The sequence below is a fragment of the Strigops habroptila genome, chromosome 5 (genome assembly GCF_004027225.2).
Source record: "Strigops habroptila isolate Jane chromosome 5, bStrHab1.2.pri, whole genome shotgun sequence".
NCBI lineage: Eukaryota > Metazoa > Chordata > Aves > Psittaciformes > Psittacidae > Strigops > Strigops habroptila.
The window spans coordinates 26,627,842-26,652,095 of NC_044281.2; the positions used below are offsets into that span (position 1 = coordinate 26,627,842).

General features: G+C 37.4%; 1 protein-coding gene across 24 annotated transcripts in view; it reads right to left on the bottom strand.

Annotated features, from left to right (window-relative positions):
• KCNMA1 (potassium calcium-activated channel subfamily M alpha 1) overlaps nt 1-24,254 on the bottom strand; it is a 511,087-nt gene that overhangs the window by 26,380 nt on the left and 460,453 nt on the right. For 23 of the 24 annotated variants that reach the window (XM_030485686.1, XM_030485685.1, XM_030485683.1 and 20 more), the window contains 2 exons: nt 4,030-4,143; nt 657-787 (listed from right to left, as the gene is read on the bottom strand). In XM_030485686.1, the coding sequence (XP_030341546.1) occupies nt 657-787; nt 4,030-4,143 (245 nt within the window). Of the gene's footprint in view, nt 1-656; nt 788-3,246; nt 3,331-4,029; nt 4,144-24,254 lie in introns of all 24 variants that reach the window. The other variant, XM_030485710.1, reaches the window with a different exon arrangement.

Genomic DNA, 24,254 nt, shown 5'->3' on the forward strand with positions numbered 1-24,254 from the left:
CTTAGCCAGTATGAAGGAAGGGAGGATGAAAAGGTGTATGACCGAGGCATTTGCTTTGAAACTGTACTATGGCTGCAAACCAAAAACCCCAATGTAGATGTAACCAAAGACCACCATCTGCAGTTTCTGGCATGCACTTATGTTTTGATTCACAAGACAACTCATGTCAAAAAGATGACCTCTCTTCACACAAGTAGAATTCACGTGATGCCTACAATGGCTTTCACAAAGTTCTATCACTGTCTCCCAGTGCAACTCAGAGCATTGCTCATGATGGTTCCAGGCTACAGAAAATTAAAAGCTTAAAACACAGTTGACGCTGTCTGACATAAATGGTAAGAATAGGGACTAACACACTGAATTTGGGTCTGGGTTTCAGGAGAAAGAGAGAACATTTTTTTGGAAAATATTATACTCTAAAGCCTGACATGAGACTTTTTGATTTTAAAATTGTGGACTCATGGTAGTCTTATATACTTCAGTTGTTCTAAGGTCTCTGTGTCCAACTAAAAAATAACCCGAGTTTAGACTCTGAAATTCTCTTGACATCTAAGAGAAAAGTGTCTTTTCCTGACAACCAGTGGAATAGGGACTACACTTTCATACTCTTTCACAATGTCTGATGTAAGGGAATGAAAAAGGTTTTGTCTGCTTACTGCGCTCATGAGAGAGTCCAGCACACTGACAGCAAATGCGGTTCCACATGCAAAGGGCTGCGTGAGATACAGTTCCGTGTCTGGATCATCATCATCATCTTGGTCCAAGAACTGAACATTTGAATCATTTACTGAAAATAATAATAAAAATCAAATCATAAGGTGCTTCTGGGTCACCAGCATGTGACCTTACACATTACACAGTCAGAAAGAAAAAGAAACGGCATATGTCTGGAAACACAGACTTGTGTCTTTGACGTCACTGAAAATGAAATCAAGATGGATGTGAAAATGTGCATTTAAAAATCTGTTTATCATTATCTTGCTCATAAGAAGTGACTCTCTTGGTCTTAGGAAGGGACTATCCCTTTGCCGTAAAAGTAGCTTCATGGCACCAGCTGCCTGAACTCAAAAATGAGATACATGATGCTCTTTTATATATTGAGACAATCTTGGTATTGGTTGAATACAGTGGCTAAGGCTGTATACATGTACAGTGAAATGTTACCACAAGATACCAAGTAAGAACCTCATTGTAAAATAAAGGCTGTCCATAAAACTCTGATACAGCCCACAGGCATCTGTTAAATGTGCTGCTGTGATTCTTACTGGGGTGGTGTTAATGCACTTACGGCTCAAAAGAGGATAAACTGTCCCGTTAACGTGCATCTATCTGAATGAATGAGCAACACTCCAGCTATTTTCTTGCAGCACTGCCTTTTGTTCAAATATTTATCTCCATAACTTCAGCTCCCGAGCCACAAATTCTGCATTAGCCAGTGTGCATCTACATCAGGCTGTTTTAAAGAAAAAGCCCAAATAAAGTAATATTTGTCATTTAGACTTGCTCTAGTATTTCATTGACAGAGTTAAGCTCTCTGTCTCCATCTCATTCCACTAAAAATAGTTGTTTCCTTGAGACCAGTGTATCAAGTGTATCATATTTCATAAAATACTGCATTTCCATATTAGTCCTCCTCAGACATGAAAGCACAGACTGCTTAGCTATGCCATTGAAATACACTTTCACTTATTAAATGACAAATTAATTTCAGTTCCCATGAAAGAAGGCAAATTAAAAACTTTTTCAGCATTTGAAACTGCACACATTGACTGTGTTCCGATTCCCATGTGAACACATCTCCTGAACCAGCCCAGTGAGCTTTGAAAACAACATGAGAGCTGCCTTTAACTTGATCTGGTTTTGGCTCTGGACTTCTTAGGTTAGAAATCCTTCTGCCTTCTATTCAGATCTTCCTTCCTATATAGTTTAATTTTCCATCCACTCCTTTTCCAACCTGTATATATTACTGTGCTTGCAGTGCTTAGCTTACAAAACATGAGTAACTATAGATAAAGTCTCACAAATAGCTGTCTAATGGAGAAGAGAATTGTTAGCATCCATTTAGAGCACTACTGAAACAGTACTTGGCCATGATCATCCAGTCAGGACCTGAGCTGAAGTAGGATTTAAAATTTCTGCCTCCCCACTCCCTCATGTAACCATAAAAACGTAACACTTCAGCATTGTAAATGGAGAAGTGTTCTGCCTCAGGAGTCAGAAGAATTTAATCCTAGCAAACACCAATATCCACGGTACTCCTTTCTTTGTACAATGGCTATCAATTTATTCTCCAGATTCTTGAGCAAAATAGTATTTGAAAGCCTGACGTATCATTTCAAAATGTACTTTTTGAAGAGCTTGTGCCTTAGTTTAATGTGCTAGTTGAGAGTAGGCACTATTGACAGTAGCACTGGTTTTCCACTTTTATCTGGCATACTAACACCTGACTTTGATACCAGCTTGCTAGCCATGCGTGGTGTCAGTTTCCAAGTTGCTACAAATCTAATGTGAATTCTGCATGTATGATTTTATCCTCAATATCTTTATCTTTCTGATGCAAGTTAGCACTCTAGGATTTCTACTTAAAGTCTCTGGGCTAGGTGAGGTAGGCTTAAATGTGTGATGCTGCGTCACAGGAAATGCTCATCAAACACTGCGCACAAAAGCTGGTGAGAGCTCTCTATTGAGAGGGAGCAACACAGAAGCTTGTCTGCTTTTTTACAGCTTCAAAACTTGAGCTTCTGAGAAAAGGCCTACTCCCCAAAATAAACAAATAGCTTAAGGGAAAATATGATGCTGGGGGTGTGTGTTCTGGTATCTTTTACTTCTTCTTGGACTTCCTGTGGAATTGCTAAGGTATGTCCACCAAACTGACAACAAGCTGAGGTAACAAAAAGAGAAAGAGAAAGAGAGAAGAGGAGAGAAAAATTGTTGGGGGGAAGGGAAGGCCCAGGAGGTGGGGACCCAGGCCAAAGAAAATGAATTGGTGAGAAGGTGCTATGGAAACAGCCGGCAGGTCAGACGAGTGTGATCAAAGGTTTACTGATGCTGCGTGAAAAAAAAATCATTAAGAAAGGCCAGAACAAGACAGTCAATTTCAACCAGAATCACAAATAAAACACATTCAAAGCAGTGCCATGAGGGTAGCCCCTCTGATACAGCCAGATAAATAAAGGAAAAGCTGATGACAGTAAGAACAACAACAGAAAATAAGACAGTGATGTGAAGGAAAAAGGCACTTCTTACCCAGTTCAGTTATCATTAGAATGTGGGTTCCACTGTTTTTTTCCTGACTGATTGAAACCAAAGGCAGAAGTTTGCCAGGCTTAGCTAATAAGTAAAGTATTTAGGGGGAAAAGAAAGTACAGAAAGAGAATAAAGTAAGGGAAAAAGACAGGTAAGGCTCTAAAAAATAAAACTGAAAAAGAAAATAAAAGGACAAAGGACCACAAATCAAGTTTGTATTTGCCATGAAAAAACAGAACAGCTTCTGCACTTCACATCACACCACTTGACAACATAAATACCCACAGCTAGAGTGGAAATCAGAGCCTGGTTACCTACCATCATCATATTCTCAGGAGTAAAATGTCTCATGCTATTATACAGAGTTTGGTTACACATCATTAAACAGTTCTGGACCATGAAGAAATAAACAAATGGCCTCTTACTATTGATTAAATGCACAGGAAATGTCTGCTTATACTTACTGTGCTGCTTTTCTTTTCTAACCTTAGCCCAAATATCCCTGCTTATTTGTTACAGCATGTAAAAAGCATCTTGTCTGATAGAGTGTTTATTTAAGAAAACGGAGAAAACCCAAAGGAATGAGAGAAATGTATTTCATTAATTCCAACAAAAAGTGAAACAACTGTTACTAATCTTTTGTTAGAGAGAGTAATTCAAAATAGTTATCAGAAAACAGCAGAATAAGATACAGTATAGGTAACTTTACTGAGACCGCATAACAAGAAAAGTGGGAATAGATATCAGAATACACATGAAAGGGTAAACATTAGCTTTCCTTACCTAGCTCTGTTATAATAGGGATGTTGGCTCCGGTTGTAATGGAGGGTTGACGTAACAGGCCATGGACTGGACTGTTGTCTGGAGATGATCTATCCATCCCAGGGGGTGTAAAGCCTAAAAGGAAAAAAAACCAAACCAAAACCATGGAAAAAAAAGAAAGTTTACATAGGACAAACTGTATTAAAAAAATCCCCACCAGCAGGGAATTCCCTATCTCTATATTTTTTCCCCCAGAAAAGTATGGCAAAAAAATTTTCATTTTAAACCAAATTTTACTTAATTTGCAACAATTATTTCTTAAAAGCATAATACTTCACAAATATGCAGGTCATTTCTACTGTAAGATATTTGGTACCTAATGGAGAAACCGAAATTTATTTTATTATCCTAGGTAGCCTTTGTACAAAAACATGCAAAATGGAAAGATTAATGATTACTTAAATATAAGCAAAAAAATAAAGACCTCCCTATTAGAGAGGTTTAATTTTGTACTATTAGTATTTTAAATAATCCTGAAACAAACACCTTTCCTTAAACCTTAATTAACATTTTAAAGAGTATTGTTTGTAAACAGTAGTATGACCATGAGGAACAATTTGCTTCTATTGGCAGATTTTAGGTTTGATCAACGTGCAGGATTTAAAATTTTCTAACTGTTTTCCAGAAGCAATACAACCCATACATAGTTGGTTTTTTTTTTCTTTTCAGGTGTACCATAATACGCATTTTTATAAGGATTACAATTATAGGAATACTGGGATGGAAGGGCTCGTTCTAACAGAAAAAGAATAAAAAAAGGATAGGATGGAAAGAAAAAGACAGGTTTTCAAAATATATGTAAGAGGAATGCTTGAAAAGAAACTAGAAAGAGTTTTATACCTTTGGGGTTGTAAAGAAAACAGAGGTGGTAGAGGAAATATATTGGCAGGCACTCAAAGGAAAAAAAAGATCTAGAGAGCAGCAAGGTTCATCTCTAAAAAAGATTGTGTTTTCATCTGATTCTCTACACAGTTTGAAATGGTGTTCTTGACACTAAGCATTTTTGAATTTTTTTTTTTTTTTTTAAAGTAAAAAATACCCAGGCAAAGCCCTTCGGAGTTTGATTGTAAGTGCTGAAAAATAGACAGTTATGCAAAAGCCCATGCAACAGTTGAACTGGAAATTCACAGTTGAGACTAATGCATTCCATCTCCCTTGTCCATTAAAGCTGCAGAAAGCATGTTCATTTAATGTCATTATTGCAGAAGTGATGGTAAGGACAAAGTTTGACTTTAGAGTTTCACATAGATCAATGTCAAGGCAGCATTTTTAAGCAAATATTTGCCTGCTTGGAGTAGGATTGAGCCTAACTCACTTTAAAACACACATTTCTGAGAAAATATTTTTTCTTTTTGTCACATTATTACTGAGTTCTTTGATTTCACACCTGACATCATCCAGGGACAGACTTTTGATCCTCTGTCATTACTAGTCTGAAATAGTTTTGAATTATCTATATACCAATTCTAAATTAATCACAGCCAAATTAACTTCTGATGTAACTTCATTATCTTCTTGCAGTATGGAAGAAGACTGTTTCATTGTGTTAATTTATGCATTCATCTGCTACTGAATTCAGACGAAGATGATATGGTATTATCCGTTTTACCTTTCTTCAGTTTGAGGACTAATATACAAACCAGGAAATCTCGAAACTAAACTGTAGTTGTTCACATGTGTTACTGGTTTCATAATGTCTGAGGGATTTATGGTTCTTTTCCAGTGAATTACCATCACTTTGAAACTGTCCCTCATCAAGACAAACTATAATGACCACTTGATCTGGACTTCTTGATTTAAGATACAGGTAATAAAATTAGAAAGAATCACTGAGAAGAGAGACTGACAGCCCTCCAGAAGGTAGCATTATGAATTTCTTTCTGACTGTCACATGAAAGCTAGATACTACATGAGGATTGTAAGAACAGGATAAGTAAAAAGGGAGAGAAAAGTCTGTGAAGAAATTCTTTAAGAGAAAAGAAGTGGATGTGGTATCTTCAACAGCTTGCAAGACAAAGATATCACCGTAAGTAAACCTAAGACAGAAAAGCAATTCTATTTAATATTACCAGTGCATATAAAATCTTTAGAAAGCAGATTTTTTAGAGACAATTGGAAATGTTGGCAATTTGATGTCCATCATTTAATACTATTCCTTGTGCTGAAAATAATTAAGTAAGACTGGCATGGTGACAGTGAGCTGCATTCCCAACTGGTATTGGTTTGCAGATATTTCCTTATGTCTGGCACTGTGACTGATAGCTGTGTTGGCTCTTTGAATGCTTACTTCTGCATGGCAGAGCCTAGGATTTCTCAGACACACAGAGTCTAATGGAGTTCCTTCAGGCACCACCTGTCATGTCTTGAGCAGTTAAAGTGACAGGCCCAGTTGGGTCCTCTGCAGAATTCCAAGTCAAACCAGCAACACCAAGACTTTTTATGTTCACTTATCCGAGAGCAAACTAATCTTTTTCCCATGTGCCCTAGGGATTGTACTGCTGGGAGCACCCTTAGAGGCCCTGCTTCTCTCTTTTTCCTGAAGGCTTTTCTCTCCCCATCTCAGGATGCATTCCCTAAAATATCTTTAGTGAATCAGGCTCTTCAAATGTTAAGAACACATCAGTATTTTCCTACTAGGTAAAAGCAAATTGAAGAAAGTTGACATAACTGCATCTAGATGTGTAAGTCTTTCTTGCGTTCCTGCTACTGAAATGTGCACACACACAGAGGCACATACATGCATACTCGCCATTGAAGGCTACTTGCAGCTACCTTTCTCTAACCCTTCAAATATTTGTCTTTCTAGGACGGTGTTAGAAGATGGAAGTAAACGTGGCATTTCTGTTAGACACAGACTGTCAGGAGCTCTGTAATTGCACACTGCACGCATAGTGCATTCAGTCTGAAATGCAAGAAGCATGTTAAAGGGATTTTGTTTTCTCCTTGGATGAAAAATAGACTCATGCCTTGATATTTTTCATCCTATGGTCTTGGAAGATGTGAAAAATATCTGCTATTTTAATTTAATTTCCTTGTCTGAAATTAATTCAGACACCTCTACAAATCCACTTTTAAAAATATAAAAATCTTGGAATATTTTCAGGTAAAAGAAAATAGGAGTACTTGGGGGTTTAGTGTGCCCAGATTTGGAGTCACAAAGCATCGTACACCCTCAGGCGACATTCCTGCTCCCAAGTCACAACATAAATTCTATACACAGGGACCCTTTTTTCCTCCAGAAGAGAGAGAGAGAGAAGGAGGGGAAAAAAAAAAAAAAAAAAAGGTGCAGGAAAACTAACCTGCTTTATCAGAACTTTCGTTTAAAGGCATAAAAAAGTACAAGTGACAGCTGTGCAGATTCAGTGAATGTGACATTTCTGAATTTCTTCAACTTGACAAGTAAACACCTTAAATCGGTAATGCTATATGCATAATACATGACCTGTATTTTGACATCTATCATCAAATGCTGACTTGAGAAAATATGGGTTTGTACGTCAAGGAATAGCACCCATAAAGCAGGGAGAAATTCAGGTCACAGGGTATTAGGAAAACTCTATTTCATTACAGAAGCTGAAAGAAGCTAAAGCATCAGATTTAAGATCCATTTTCAGCTGTGAAAATATTCAATTCCTTTGCACAGAGCATTCATTTACAAATGACATGCTTTCCTCACAGCCTCTTTTCATTTTCCTTTTCATATTCTATTTTGTCCTGCAGTCCCCAAACCTTGTTCCATTAGCACTCATAAAAATCGTAAAACAGGGCTGATAGTTGTGATCTTATAACCACAGTGTCTTCTTGTTCAACAAACAACTGAGGGAGCTGTGGCTTCAAGTGCTTAACAGGATCAACCTCTACAGTAAAATTCAAATGGCCTCTGCAAGCAAGTTCTTCATATGCAAGTTGTTGCATATGCAAGTTCTTGCATATGGAAATACAGTGACAGTGAGGGCCTTGTGGTGAAGGGAATTCTCTTTGACAGCAAGTAGGATGTAAGGTGCAGTAAAATCCTATTTGTTCCTGCAGCCACTACATCCAATACTAAATTGCTGTAGTGGATGAGTGATTGTCTTTGCATCACTTGGGGTTTTTTGTGGTTTGGCTTGTTGGGTTTTTTGCCTCATCACTTATTAAACTGTCTTATAAAAACCTTACCCCATGAGTTTTTTCTTACTTTTGCCCTCTGCTTCTCTACCCCATCCCACTGCGGGGAAGTTAGCAAGTGACTGGGTAGGAGCTTAGTTGCCAGCCAGGATCAACCCACAACCATTGGCTATAGTGATAACCACCACAACACAGACCCATAAAATTGTTTAGGTTGGAAAAGGCCTTTAAGATCATCAAACCCAACTGTTAATGTAGCACTACCAAGTCCACCACTAAACCATGTCCCTAAGTGCCACATCTACACATCTTTTAAACACTTCCAGGGATGGTGACTCAACCACTGCCCTGGGCACCCTGTTGCAACACTTGGCAACCCTTTCAGTGAAGAGATTATCGCTAATACCTAATCTAGACCTGGTGCAACTTGAGGCCATTTTCTCTTGTTTCTACTGTTTGTTACCTGGGAGAAGAGACCGATACCTCACTACAACAACCCTTCAGGTAGTTGTAGAGCGATAAGGTCTCCCTTAATCAAATGAGAAAATGGCTTGGACTTACCAGTAGGTAGCAAGTACCTGTCCCTCTCTGAAACAAGATGCTGCCTAACAGTGGATTAAATATATCATGCCTCTGAGAGGAATACAGGCTTTGGGCTTCTTATATGCTCAAAATCAGTGAGGACTGGCAATTGGAAGTTACTGCTTCCTTCCCAGCAGCAGCCTCCCTCTTTGAGAGGCAGGGACTCCAGTGCCCTAACTCAGCTACCTTCTCTGAAGGAATGTGAGCCTTCTGCAGTTCTCTGCAGAAAGCAGCTGGCTCAATGTCTTGATTCTGTGCAAGGAAGTATTTCCTGGCTCCCTCTGGGATACTACTGCCCAGACAAGTAGGTGAAACAACCAAACAATTGCATCAGAGGCAAGATTCTACCTCTTTAAGATGTCTCATCTTTGTGGAAGGAGAAAATTGTGGAAACTTTCTCCCCACAAGGAGGCAAGCTCTTTTGGAAGAGTTACTGGGGATCCAGGTGCTTGCCCATCTCAGAACTCAGCAAGCCCAGCTGGCTGAGACCTCCTGTGTCTTACAAAACACCACCTACAAAGCGATGGGCTTCTGTGAGAGATGTGCCTCCCGTGCTAGGCTGATCTGTGGTCCTCTCAGGAACTCAGGAGGTCACTAACTATGGCTCAGCAGTAACATGCATGTATTCTGAGAGACCCACTGGCCCTGTGATGAAGTTTAAAATCAAGGAATGCTGGCATGGCTTAACATGCCTTCTGTCCACTGAAGGCACGGGCAATAGTTACAGTTTGCCCTGCTCACTTGTTGGTTGGAGCAACTGGCCTGACGGCCAAGCGATTTGCTGGTTGTGCTCATTCACATGACTGAGTGATGTCTCATGAAACGCAGAAAGGTTTGCTCTACATAGCAATAAATACATTCTTTTATTTTGCTGAGGGGCCAATAAAAATTTACTGGGGTTTTAACGTAGAAACAAATTTGGCTCTTGGATATGCACTGTTTCTGCTCCACTGACTTCACTGAGGGGCATATTCTCAAACCAGATTTTTATGTTACATTTATAAAGTGTCTTCTGATCTAAAAGATCATAATGGATCCTTTTGATCCTCTTCACCTTCCCCTCTGCCCCTTTCCTCTTTGCCTCCCTTCCCTTTCAAAGATGTACGTTTTACTAAACAGAAACTATGCAGGCAGAATGCGTTTTCCCAAACTGAAAATCCACTTGGCAGACCTAAAGGTTGTGGCCTTGTCATTAAAGTGCCATGTAAATTGATAGTGCCCCTTAAACAGTACTGTTCTACAGAAAGGTGCCATGGGATTCTCTGGGTAATGTATGCACTGAAGGCCTCAAAAATATAATTTTAAAAGCATATATACTACTAACTAGGTCTGGCTCATCTGAGAAGCATGAAACAACAATCATTTTTTGAGCGTATATGAACAATACACAGGTGGTAAACTGCTGAACAGTCCCTCAAGTTATCATGCAAGAATATGGAACAAGGACTTTCATTAAGCAGAGCCAACCAAAAAGAAATAATTCTCTTTCTTACAAAAGGACCTCACAGCTATATCCCTTTGCTACTGTTTGCTGACAATGTCCATTAATATTCCAGTGAATTCAATTGAATGATAGACTATACTGTTATTCTCCAAAGTGCAGCCACTTGGGTATACCTGGAAAGTTCAGCAGCAGTCATGCAGCTAAAGAGCTGCTGACATTCATGGGAATCTGTTACAACCATTCAATTTAGAAACAATTCTAGCTTCAACGTCCCATGTGGTCTGAGACAGAGAGTTGTAGTTTGGCCTCAGGACCTGGAAAACCTAAATTCTGGTTTCAGTTCTGACTTTTACTGTAATTTGTGACTGAAGATCCAATAATCTCTTAGAGGTTATCTCTAAATCTCTGGAAAAGGAGAGGAGTGTGGACAGCAGATGTGACTGGGTAAGCACCTACCTTTCTCAAGAGACCGCAGCATCTTCCGAGATGCTTGGGGCTCAAACACAGGTGAAGATAAATCTACAGAGAGTGAAGGATGAAGAAGGATAGCTTTCTCTATCAAGGAAGAGTTTCTCTTAACAAGGAAGGGTTTGTTAAAACCCTTCAGTGTTTTGGGACTGGAACGAACCCTCAAGCAACCCCTGGAGCACTGATTGCTGACAGACACTGTTACAGAGAACAAGCTGCCATCTTCCTCCCAAGAAAGCTGCCTGGGATTTTGGGCGATTTGGTGTTTTGTTTTTTCTTTTGGTTTTGGTGTTTGCTTTTCTTGTTTGGTTGGTTTTTGGTTTTTATTTTGTTTTGGGTTTGGTTTTGGGCTTTTTTATGTTGTGCTTTCTTTTTTTTCTCCCCACAAAATCTCATGAGGTAATTACTCAAACCATAGCTCTGCCGAGGTTCACCACAAGATTACACAATCAAAGCTACCAAAACAAATGGGCTTTCTTTACTAATGCTTTACAGAGTATAGCTTTGATGTTCTCTTCTTTCTGTTTTACTCACCTAAAGTGAGACAATACACGGCTATTAGCCACAGCACTTCTCTCATGTCTGCTGGACTGGAAACTTTATTTCTCTATACAGTAAATATTCCTGGCCAGTATTAGTCTGACAAGAACTTCTCACTCTCAGTGGAATCAAGCACAGTTATTCTGAATTTATTTTTATATTTCATAAAGGTAAAAAAAAAATTTTTCTTTCTTTGAGTCTTCATCCTTATTTTTTTTAGTGCTATAGCAGTTTTGTAAAGCTCTAAGCAAGTTTTTGCCTAGGTTACTGATTTCTTTGGCCTCATATATCCTATTTGTTTGTTTGTTTTCAGCCAATAAAGCCAAGGTTGAACTAGAACTCTTGTTATGCAGTGCAGCCATCTTGTTCTGTACACATCTGTCTTGGGAACGTAAAATGTACTCTAGGAGTACATCAGTGACTTCTAATTCAGTTTCTAGTACATAAGCAAACAATTCTGAAAGTGTAAAACTTAGGAAAATAATTTCTCATTTTTTAAAGCACTGTATGGCACAGGGAAAAGTAAACCACAGAAACCTAGGAAGACAGGCATAATGGTTACAGCCAAGCAAACCAGGATAATTGCTTGAAGCTTTTAGGTTATCAAGAAGGGAAATTAAATATTAAACTGAGACACTCCGCAGGTTCTCCATTGTGCAACAAGGATAGGCCATCAGGACTTTACTGCCTGGCAGTTAGCACCAACCTGTAGCTCTCTTTAAGCATCTTTTCTGAGCCATCTCCAAAAAGAGGAATTATTGGGTAACTCTCTAATTGAAAACACCTAGGACAACACACACTAAAATACAAAGGACTTCTAGAATGCAGAGTACATTGGTTTCCAAGCTACTTCACACTTACCCTATTGCCTGGGACATGTTCACATTAATTTTATGCTATCTTTTACAAACTGGTAAGACAATATTTTAACTCCTTCCAATATACCACATGCTTTGGATTTGTTAGATTCGTCTTGTTTTGTAACTGTAATGTTATCTTTGGTTTTCCAAAGCTCTACTTCCTCCTCTTTCCCTACTCCTCTCCCCCTCCACTTTTCCTGATGTCATGAACCTGCTTTTCTGCTCCTGTTGGGAAAGCATTTAGTTCTTGTTGTTCTAGTGGAAATTTATTTCTTCGTGACTATTCTTTTTTGCTGGTGGATTGCACCTCTAGGTATAGCACCTACTCCCAATACTACTGTCCAGGTGCTAGAGAGTAGTTTGGCTACTTCTCACGTTTAATTTTTTTTTCTCTTTCTTATTTTGTTCAGAAAGAACCACTAGAACTATAAAAATATTTGGAAAGAGAGAGAAGAAATACTAACATATTTATTCAGCAATTATTAGGGAACACTCTTAAATTCATAACAACACCAAAAATCATAATCCTTGTGGGTTTGAGCCACTTTCATTACAAACTTCATTTTTTAATTGTCCCTACTCTTAATTTACCATTTAATAGTTTTCTATACTAGGTACTTCTAGGGCACAAAGTTGGTAGCATCCACATGTAGCACAGGTTTGCAGCTAAAAGAATTTAGTATAAAATGATGCCAAATTCTTTTCAGTTTAAACATTAGTCAACCTTGCATATTCAGACCTCAATCAAAAACAAATAAGTATGCTGAATAAAACTTATCAATAAATTAAGCTATATTACCTAGTTCAGAGAGACAGGTATTCAATAACGACAAATAAAATGGAAACCTCACTGTTAAAAATGATATCTTGGCATGTTAGGCAAGAGTTTACCTTATGTCATTATATGCCACATTATAGTAAATAAAGCAAATTTTTCCTTAGTGAAAAGGGAAAAGGAAAGCCAGATGTCATAGTAAGCAATCAATAAAAATATTTTGATAAATAAAAGTAACAATGCTGTCCAACACATGATTGGCAACTACTGAAACATAAATTAAACAAATTTCCCATTGCTGCTTATGGAAAAATTATGCAGATTAGAATTTGATTAGGTTTATATCATGAGACTCAATTTGGACTTTTAATCTATTAAGCTCAAATAAATGAGGCATCTGAATAGCTCCCCTGAGCAGCAACAGTAATAACCACAGCAGACATTATTTGCAATGTGTATTCCAACAATTTCTTTAGCAGACGATTCCATGTCTTTAAGTATTTTATAACCTACAAAAATTTCAGGTGTGTGCAGTGAGGAAGTGAATACATTCAAGTGCTTAAACAGACATTTTGTGATAATCAGCATCTGTCACTCTGTTCTAGCAATATTGTTTTTCCATCAACTTGGACTGACTTACGGTCGACTTCATGGTCTGTGTGGGCTAAATAATGCCATCAGACTTGTAAATTACTCAAGCTGGAACTGAGCTGGAAACCCATGGTAAAATGTCATTAAGTTCTCTATAGGCTGGGTCAAAACTAAAATCCCACATTCAAGGGTGTCCTGGGGATCAAAGATTTAACTGTGAAGGTTAAGGCCTCTTTTATCAAAGAAATCTGAACTGGCTTCCCAGAGCTGAGCTTTGAGATAGGTTGGATTCAGATCCACCTCTAATTTATCTGCCAGGTATGCTCCACAGGCCTCCTGCAAATTTCCTGCAATCTAATCTATTTGCAAGTATCAAAAAGCCCCTCTTCCATCTTACTCCATATTGTAGAATAGCAACTCTTGGCAAAGCCTGCAGACTAGAGAGCATATTCTGTTCATGTCCAATCCTTCCAGATTTCACCAAATCATGCCACAACTTCTTAATGGACAAGCTGTCATAAAACCACAAGTGACACAATGTAGGTGATTCCCAAAGACTAAATTTGTTGTTTAAAAACTTCAGGTTTGATTAAATTCTCAGAGTAAAGGAACGTGGATTTTGTGTTCATATGTGAATTTATTTTTTAAAGAGAGGTTTAATAAAGAATTTCCTTCTGCATTATGATTTCAGCACCTCAAAGGTTATCTGCAAGCCAACATTTTTTACCAGAACTCCAAATTGAACACCATAAATAGGGGTGAAAAAATCAGTCCTGACAGTCAGCTCTGCCACTCAAATACTGCCTTCTGTAACACACACAGAGTAGCACATCTGTTAAAAACATCTCAGTAGACATCATGTGTGAAAATGGGTATCAAGTTGTTTTGAGCTATGCCAGTCTGCATAACACTAACCCAATCAACTTTTCCATAGAAAGCACAATAAATCACTTGCACCCAGGTGCAATTATCACTGTGGGGAATGATAATTGCCTAAGGAGTATTTATATACTTCTTCAAACAAAACCCTCCTGATCCAGAAAGGTAGCTTACTACATCCCTGCTGCAGTTTAATTTGAACCTTGCAAATAACATATGGTGCCCAATTTGCAACAGGAATAAGGAAATGCCATTCTAGGGTTTGCAGTATATTTTCAAAACATATACATCATCCCATCACCACAATTTTTTGCATTTCAGAATTATCGTTATTGCTGGCTGGTATGAAAACCATCCCTGCTATGCACAATGAAGTAGTAGGCAGGTAAGTACCTCCAGAAAGTACTTCCATTAAAAGACATGTCAACCCTCTGAATAAGCTTGTGTAGACACAATTGTATGAAGAACAGCAGTGATACTACTGGGAGTACCCAATTTGTAAATTTTGGAAACCTCTTTTTCAATCAGTACAAAATCCAGAATCAAGAAGACAGACAGAAAGCTACTTATACCTCTGATAGCTATTCCAGGGAGAAGCATATCCAAAGCATAGTCACCAGTGTAAACAGATAGTTTGTTCAAATGTATCAAGAAAAAAAGAAAAGTGTACACAAAACCAGTGAGATACTGCCTGCTCTTAAAAAAAGATGAACTTTCCATTGCTAAGCTTGCACTATTTTGGCTCACAGTTTTCCCTTCTTAGTGCATATTAATCTTAGAAAGAGAAAAGTAACTCATTATCTTGATAGAATGACTCGTTATTTTATTAGACTTTTTGCTGAAAAGGGTTTTGGTTTCTGCCTGCCTCTCATAGTTCAAACGTCTTTATATTTAAAGAAGCACCAGAAGAAATGTCTCTACACCAGCTCCTTATTTATTTTACTTATATGGGATCCAAAACTCATTACACTAGCAACCAAGCTGGTAAAGACAGACAATAGTAAAATGTAACATGGTGTTCTTTAAGTAGTGAAAATTAAGTGGCAACCATAAAATATATGCTATGGTATCCAGTGCATAGTAAAGTCATACTGAAAATGTCCAGCAAGCAGGGTTGGGGTTTTTTTTTGTTTTGGTTTGGTTTTTTTTGTTTTTCAGCATTATATTCAGTTCTTACTGTCATTCACACATCTAAATATTTTTAAATGGCATAATCTCTATATACAAACACATTAACTTTCCTATCCATTATTACTTATTGGAGATTTAAATAGGTTGATAAAAAATAAAATATTTACCTCCTTGTTTGAATTGCATTAGTACCAATATCAGTGGAAATAGCTGTCCTTTCAACTAGGGGTTTTGAATACTTCTGAGTGTCTTTAGTCTATTTCTTGTTATTTGATAGGATGCTAAGAATAAATATTCCAGATGTGGTTTTGGGCAGGGCCAATTTGAAATTTAAATCTGCAGATAAATTTTAAGGCTTACTTAAGTTTGACACAAGAAAGCACACTGCCATAAAACAAATTAAAAAAATAAATAAAATCAAGATATATGCAAAATTTTAAGAAGCACCCTCTTTGTCTAATCCAGCCTACAGCTGTCTCACTCCAAATGGAACATATAGCCAGACAAATAAGAGCTTATATTGCCACTCAAGAAATGAACTGAAGATTTAACTAATGAGTTACTAATAATGAAATTCTTAAATGTTGAGAAACCTGGGAGACAAAAGGTAATGTTGCACTTTTCAAGCAAATAAGTGGAGTCGCTTCCCTCTCTTGCAGGGAGAGTATTTTGAAATGTGCATTACAAGGTATGTTGCATAAGCACTTCCCAGCCTTTTTCTCCTGACAGACTTCCCATTACTTATCAAAGAGTAGCTCCTGGTTTGACTCACATGAGGGAAGTTCTATGGAGAAACAAGTCAAGAGAATTACCTGTCTCTGAGGCACTCAAGAAGGCACTGCTGTCCCCTGCCTCCCTTCACTGATCAGCACTGAGAGCAGAGAGATCTTCAATCCCCAGTCCATTCTCTCATGAAGACCTGAAGGAAACACTAGGTCCCTTCCACATTGCTAGCTATCAACTTGGTCTCTATGGTTTGACAAAAAAAAAGATGAGAACGTTTCTTCCCTTTCCTGAATTTTAGCTATCATACTAGGCTCATCAACATCCAATAATGAAAATTAAAACCAAAAAGCCTACAATTTTCTGTAGTTTTTAGTAAAATTACTGTAGGAGCTAGATACTAAAAATAAACAAGAGGAGTTGAGAATGGAAACATTACATGCCACATGTCTAAGAAAATGTTGTAAATAAGACTTCAAGAATGTGTTTAAAAACTCTATGAAAAACTCCTACTTCAAGGGACCTTTTCCAAGATTTTGTGGTAAAATTTGTTTCTTATGAACCCTAAAGAAGACTTGGTAGCAAGGGGCAGGCAATGAAATCAACTAGGACATAACTGGAAGAGGGGAACTATAAGCCTCATTTTTAAAAAAAGAAAATCTAGGGAACTACAGGCCAGTCAGTATCACCTCAATGTCCAGCAAGATCCTGGAGCAGATCCTCCCAGAAATTATGCTAGGGCACATGGAAAATAAGGAGGTGATTGGTGACAGCCAGCATGGCTTCACTAAGGGAAAATCATGCTTGACAAATTTTGTGGCCTGCTACAATGGGGTTACACACACCACAGAGTGGATAACAGAAGAGCAACTGACATAATCTACCTGGACTTGTGCAAAGCTTTTGACACTGTCCCACACAACATCCTTGTCACTAAATTGCAGAGGCATGGATCTGATGGATGGACCACTCAGTGGATAAGGAATTGCCTGGATGGTTGCACTTAAACAGTTGTGGTCAACAGCTCAATGTCCAAGTGGTGTCCAGTGATGAGTGGTGTTCCTCAGGGATCAGTACTGGAACTGGCACTTTTTATCCTCTTTGTCAGTGACATGGACAGTGGGATTGAGTGCACCCTCAGCAACTTTGCCAACAACACTAAACTGTGTGGTGCGGTCAACACGCTGGAGGGTAGGGATGCCATCCAGAGGGACCTTGACACGCTTGAGAGGTGGGCCTGTGCAAACCTCATGAAGTTCAACAAGGCCAAGTGCAAGGTCCTGCACCAGGATCAGGGCAATACCAGGCACAAATACAGGCTGGGAGGAGAATGGATTGAGAGCAGGCAGGAAGAAAAGGACTTGGGGCTGTTGGTTGATGAGAAGCTCAACATCCACTGGGCTGCAGTGTCCACTTGCATCCCAGAAAGCCAACTGAATCCTTGGCCGCATCAAAAAAAGTGTGACTGGCAGCTCAAGAGAGCTGATTCTCTGCAAAAATGCATTATAAGGAGCACAGCAGTACTGGTTCTCAAATGAAGGCCATGCCTTAGTTCAGTTTGCATGTACAGCTCAGTAGATACTGAAAAGTTTGGAAGGTTCTTGATAATCAGAAGTTATCAAGTTTTTAGAGACTGCCTACTATGGGAAGTCTAGGCTGCCTCAAATTTAACCATGTCAAACTTTAAAATCAACAGGTCTGTCTTGATAAAAGAGTGCTAAGTATTTTGCTAGTTTTTTCCTAAAGCTGTTGAAGTTCTGCAACTCACTAGCAGATGTTAGATTCTACTCTTCTGCAATGGATATCACAGACTAGGATTTAGCTGGAAAGAATAAAGAACTAAAATCTCATTTTCTCGTGTAACATTATTAGACTGGTGGAACCTGCTGGATATTGATGCTTTCACTCTCTTCTACACTAATACAAAAACAGTGACATTGATCTCTGAATTCATGTATGTCTTTTAAAAAAAACAACCACTTTTATGCATATAAATAACCATTTATTAAACAAACAATATGTACTGAAGCAAAGAAAGATACCAGAATTATGCTCATGAGGCTGCCTGCTATGGTATATAACTTTCAAACTATCTTGTAATCCTCTAATATATTATCTATATGTTCCATTTTCTTGAAGGTATCTTCATAATCAAGATGCTATCACAAGTATCGTGGGCATTGGAACTATTTTTAATTTTCATTTAAAGAGCAATTAAAGAAAGACAATGGATACACAAGATAATAAAGTAAGTGATTAGCAGCATGCAAATGACATAGGCTTAATGATAATACCCTATTCTATTCTCCAAAGGGCCTGTTGAGAGAAACCCTTCCTACATGTGGTTGTGCAGCTAATGTGCCTCAGCCTACAATTACAACATTGCTGACACCATTAACCACTGAAACAACATCACTTCATGAAATCCTTGTTGTCTCATTAAAATGCAAAGGGTCAGGTAATTTACCAGCATTGTGCGTCTACTTTTGTTGTGGGTAATTAGCAAGCATTACCCAGCATGGACTCCTACTGGGAAATACTGAAACTGTGAAATATTAAAAAGATTTTTTTTTTTTATTTGCTGGGAATTTGAAAGATTCACACTATAACCTCAATATACCTTTGTATTCAAGGGACCATGAAATACAGACCTTTTATACATTTAATGTCACAAGAGTTTATGATTGGTTATTTTAGAAACTAAACTTCAAATTTTACAAAATTTACTTGTATAATTGGATCTAGATATGTATCTCCTTCTGCAATGAAGAACTTTTAAAAAATACAGAGGCAAAAAACTAAAACACCTTACTGTTTCTTAAAGACTTAAAAACCAAATGGTTTCTTCAAAAATACTTTTTTAAAGTTAAACCACAGAGATTGGTGTAGTACATTCCAACACCCATGTTCCCTTCCTTCTTGCTAACTGAAATCCCATATCATCATTTAAAGCAACCTTGAAAATATTCACTGTTGGCTCACATCTTGTTAGGGAGCAGAATGGTCTCTTATTCTTTAAATGGAAGTTTTGGAACATAAAACACATTCCAATAAAAGTGAACAGAAAATTATGAATTCATTAAACTACTTTGGTATCTTGTGCTATATACAATATTTATATTCCAGCTACTGTAAAATATGCTTTAATATCTTTAGGCAACTATAAGGACTTAAATATTTATAAAATGGCTGAAGATAAAGTATAGCTCTCTTATTCCTACATACAGATGATGTAAGGCATGCAATCAAAGACAATAACACTTTCAACCCATTTGTCATCTTAAAGGAGCCTTTCAACTTCAGATCCCTTGTGTGCAATCTACATAAGAGTTGTTGCCTACACAGGCAACTCCAGAGGAGTTTGCTTCTTAAAAACTACCAAGAGTGCTATACTTCACATAAAACAGGGTTTTCTGAAAATGGAGACAAAACTATAAATTTGCAGGCAAAACAGCTCCAAGTGGGGCTTCAAAATACTGCTGTATTTATCTCTGGGACATCTGGGAACAGGAAGCATTTTGATTTAATATTTCATAACATAGAAGCAATTGCTTCCCTGCCTGGTGTATAATTAATGCTCATAAAAAGAGTGGGGTTTTTTTATTCCTCAGCATCAGGAATGCACAAAATAGTACACCATCATAATAGGTGGTTTGCTTTCAAGATGTCGAACAACAAATAATAATAAAATAGAGCCACCATGAAATTATAACAGTCTTGGGATGGTTAAATATATTTATAGTTTAAGTGTGAAATCACGTGCTTGATGTACTGTACTACCTACCTCCTTTGCCTGGTTTTATCTTTCTCTGGCTGAAGCAGAAGGTATTATGAAAGAAGAGGAGAAAGAGAAAACTGTGAAAGCTTGAAGGTATTTGGGCTAGGACGTTACAGCATTTCTCAAACACAGGGAAATTCTGTCAAAGAAATGCGTCTCTCTAGCCATGCCCCAACACACTTTTGTTTATAAGCAACAGAATTGAAAACCTCTTCAACAGTTTCTCTCTTCTCCTAGGAAAGCTTAAAGAGAGACAGGAAACTATTCTCTGTATGTGTAAATTCTGGCAGCTAATGTTAGTGTCCAGCTGCAAGAAAAATACAAGAAATGCAAATGGTGCTGCATGAGAACTTTTCTGTCAAGGGTTTCCTTGTGAAGACTGGAAGGCTAGTAAGGTCCTAACGTAGACGGCTTCTATAGCACAGGAAACAAAGTTAAGTGAACAGCCTCTCTCCCATCCAGCCTCTTTAGTTTTAAGTCCAAACCTTACAAAGACTTGTACATAATCTAACTTTACACAGGTGGATGGTTTCAGTGAAGTCAGAGAGATTTATTAACCTGTGTAACATTGAGCACATAACTTAAGTTTTGGAACAAGCAAGGCATCAGATTGTAAATTTGCCAGGGCGAAGGGCATATTTTATTCTTCTATATATCAGGACTATGAAAAAAGCTCTTAATCCCATCTAGAGCTATAGTGTGCTACCATAAAATAAATAACAGCTATGAGCTGATCCGCCTAGTTCAGCAGAATAAGAAATTATGTGCAAGTTGCAAAAAGGTAATACTAAGTCATTAATCACAGTGACCTAATCTTCAAAAATTTGATTTTTTGTGAGCAAATGGTGATGTGGGACATGTGCTGGGAATGTAGGGCACCCTTATCTCATTTTCCAGTTATTAACTTCATTACTCAGGATGGTCATCCTTTGTTTTAAAAAAATAAGAATGAAACTGAACTACAACAAACATTTCAAAATTCATTTAGTTAAACAATAATCAACCAACCAAATTGATTTTTTTTTTAAATTGGATTGTTATTTTTGGTCACTTTAAATGACTGGTGCTATCAAAAATACAAGGAGCATTCAAAAACACACAGCATGAAACTATCCTTAATCAGATGTAACCCCTACACTAAACTATCCATACTGACAAACCAATAATGTCAATGCAAAACAGTTGCCGTTTTTGCAAATGTGACTGGTAGGATTTATATTGTCTTTGAGAAAAATTTTCAAAATATCTATATGATTTAAGAAAATCTGAGTTATCTTTAAATATAACAAGCATTCTACAGCCTAAATTACATTGTTTTGCAAAGGCACACAGGAATCTCAGTGTTGAAAAGATTAAAGTTAGTGTCATAACTCACTTTGGCACTTAAAAAAAAAATACCCCAAGTCTTTGACTTTGCCAGCACCATTCATTTATTTATTTTTAATATTACATCTACATTTAATATTCTACATTTACTTATATGCTTTCCCTACAGAGGTTAAGTAACTCCTTAAACTCTGAAATTATTTAGGTGGCTTAAACAGAGTTTGATTTTCTGTATTTGAAAGTGAGCCTCTTTATTTCACATTTTCAAGTAATATAACAAATTAAATGTAGGAAACAGTGCTGGAGTTGCCACAGAATATGCAATTCCATAACAGTCTAAAAAGTAACTGCATTTATGATTATCAAACCCTATATTCTGAAATCTTCACTTTAAAACTTTAACCCTATATGACTACAAAGTAAGAGCAATAAGATTCAACATTCACCAACAAACCCTTCCTTGGGAATAAAACTATTGGTTTGAACTTACAACAAACATCTCCTACAACACACCGATCTCTGAAAATGACATAAAACCTTTGCTAACCAGGCATTTCGGACAGTATTTATCCTTTCTCTTTGTTTAAGAATTTTCTCTTATTTCTAATCCTGATAATACTATTGGTTTTACTTCTCTTTTGCTAACATTTCAGAAATAAAACTATCAAGAATTATTGATTGATAGAGGTGAAAAAGAATATATTACCTGCAAAAAAAAAAGGGAATGTAGATCTCAAGCTAATTTTAATAAGAAATATCTTGCAGCAGATTGAGAGACTAAGTCCATCAAAAATTGCAATAATGTAAGAATTAATCAACAGATTGTGAAATAAAGCTAATAAAACTGAGTGGCTAACTGTTCCTGTCCTTTCAATAGAAGTTTAAGCCAGCTCAAACAAAAAAAAAAAGATGAAGCCACAAGTGATTTTTAAAGGAATTGGACCAAATGAAACTAAAATTGTACAAGGTTATTTTAGCTTGTGTAATCTGCTACACTTGAAAGTCAGTGTGTAAAATTCTGAGTATGTTTATCTGATTTTATAGGATATTCCCCAGAAGAATCCTGCCACTACGTAGGAAATGTATCACCAAGGAGTTCACCCCCTCTTTATTTTTTTCTCTTTATTCTTTCTTGTTGGAGGATCTATTACGAGAATGGTAAATGAAGGCCCTAAAAACATCTCTCGTGCTGAAATAGAGTTCCTAGGGAAAATTCTCATAAGTTGAAATCATTCAGAAAACAGCTGCAATTGTTACTATGCTGAAATACATCTACCCTGCTCTACCATGATCTGTCTTGTAATGTCCATGGAAAAAAAGTTACTATAAAGCTTCCCCTTTCTGTACTTTAGACCTGCTTGGAGCCATAAGATTGCTTTTCTTTATTGTTTAGTAAGTGTTTTTTAATGAAATGTACTGTTTTTATTATGTAAGACTCAAAGTAAGACCTAAATCACTATCTAATAAAAGAAAGTTATTGAGTTAGATATCTAAAGTTATTACCCAGAGGCTACTCTGGTACAGTATTTATAAATCTCTAAACAGTTAAGTATAATTATTTTTCTGTTTTTGGGGAAGAAAGCAAAATACGAGTTTTAGTTAGAACTGAAAAAAATATTTTGTGTTGGGCCCTGTTCATCTGGTGGGTAAAACAACCAGCAAAATTCCCACAGTGTAAGACTGAAAGAAAATACAAAAATCATGAAAAATGAAATGGGAACAGTCACTAGATGCTACTTGAAGAAAAAAGGATGGAAACGTCAACAGAATGAAGGAAAGGAGAATTACTGGAGCTCTCCCAACATAACTGCCACGACTGGTCTCTTCTCTGAAATACTTCATGATAAAATAATCTCACCTTGTATTTGAGGGGACAGAATGAGAATCAGGAAGGATCAAGGGATAATAAAAGCAAATCTCCATTACCTAAAAATGACCTTTTTTCTCCAGCACAAACATACCTCTTTACAAACCTTTCTAGGAAGACAATCATTCAACAGCTGTAAGAGGAACTCCAAGATAAAAACAGGACTTCCCTTGTCACAAATAGGACCTCTGACTGAGTTTATGAGTCATTTTGCGAAGAGGTAGGCCAAACTCCAACTTTACAGCATTTTGTATCTCAGAAGCTGAGATGTCTTAATGAAAGCAGTAGTTTGCTGCAGCTTCAGTGGGATGCACTTTGGCCTTTCTGTCCTTGGAATCTAGGTCTCCCAAAGGCAATAAACTGCCCTGATGGCTCCCAAAAGCTCATTTGCAGGACATCAGAGTCTGCACACCAACCTCAAGTGACTCTAAGGAGTTGCCCAGTCAGCTCTGAAACATTCAATGCAGACAGCCACAAGAACGCTTTCAACATGAAAGCTTTCAACAACACAGATCCATATTGAAAGTTTCTTGTCCTTTTTGAGTAGAATTACACATTTTATGGAAAGGAGACTAGCAAATACTTCCGGAACAGTTAGCAAGCTTTTGCTTCTAAGGAAGGCACCTTGTTTCATTCACAGATTTGTGTAGTCATGTTGTTGTCGTGTTGCTAGACGTAGATTTGACAACGTAGATAGTTTACTAGCATCTGCTCTGGATACTCCAGGTTCTTTTATAGCTCTGGTCCAGATTTTTATTTTTTTTTCTGTGCCTTGGAACTCCAAGCGGTGTTTTTTTAATTCTTCAGGAGATCAGGATGCAATTCTGGCAGGATCAGTTAGGGTTCAAGGTGAGCAGACCAGAGGACAAAAGCGTTGCCACACTTGTTACAGAAGATCCAGATAATCATGCTACCCAGTTAAAAGCTTGGGAATATTTTAACGTTATGAGACACAAGAAAGATTTTGCTCCTGCATGAGAACAGCTGTGTGTGTATTAAGTTCATTTTGAGCTAGTAATGAGAAAATCCTTTGTTGATATAAACCAGATAGATAGACTTTCTTTCAGCAGTTAACTTAATCCATTAGGAATTGCTGGCCATATTGTTTTTTATCA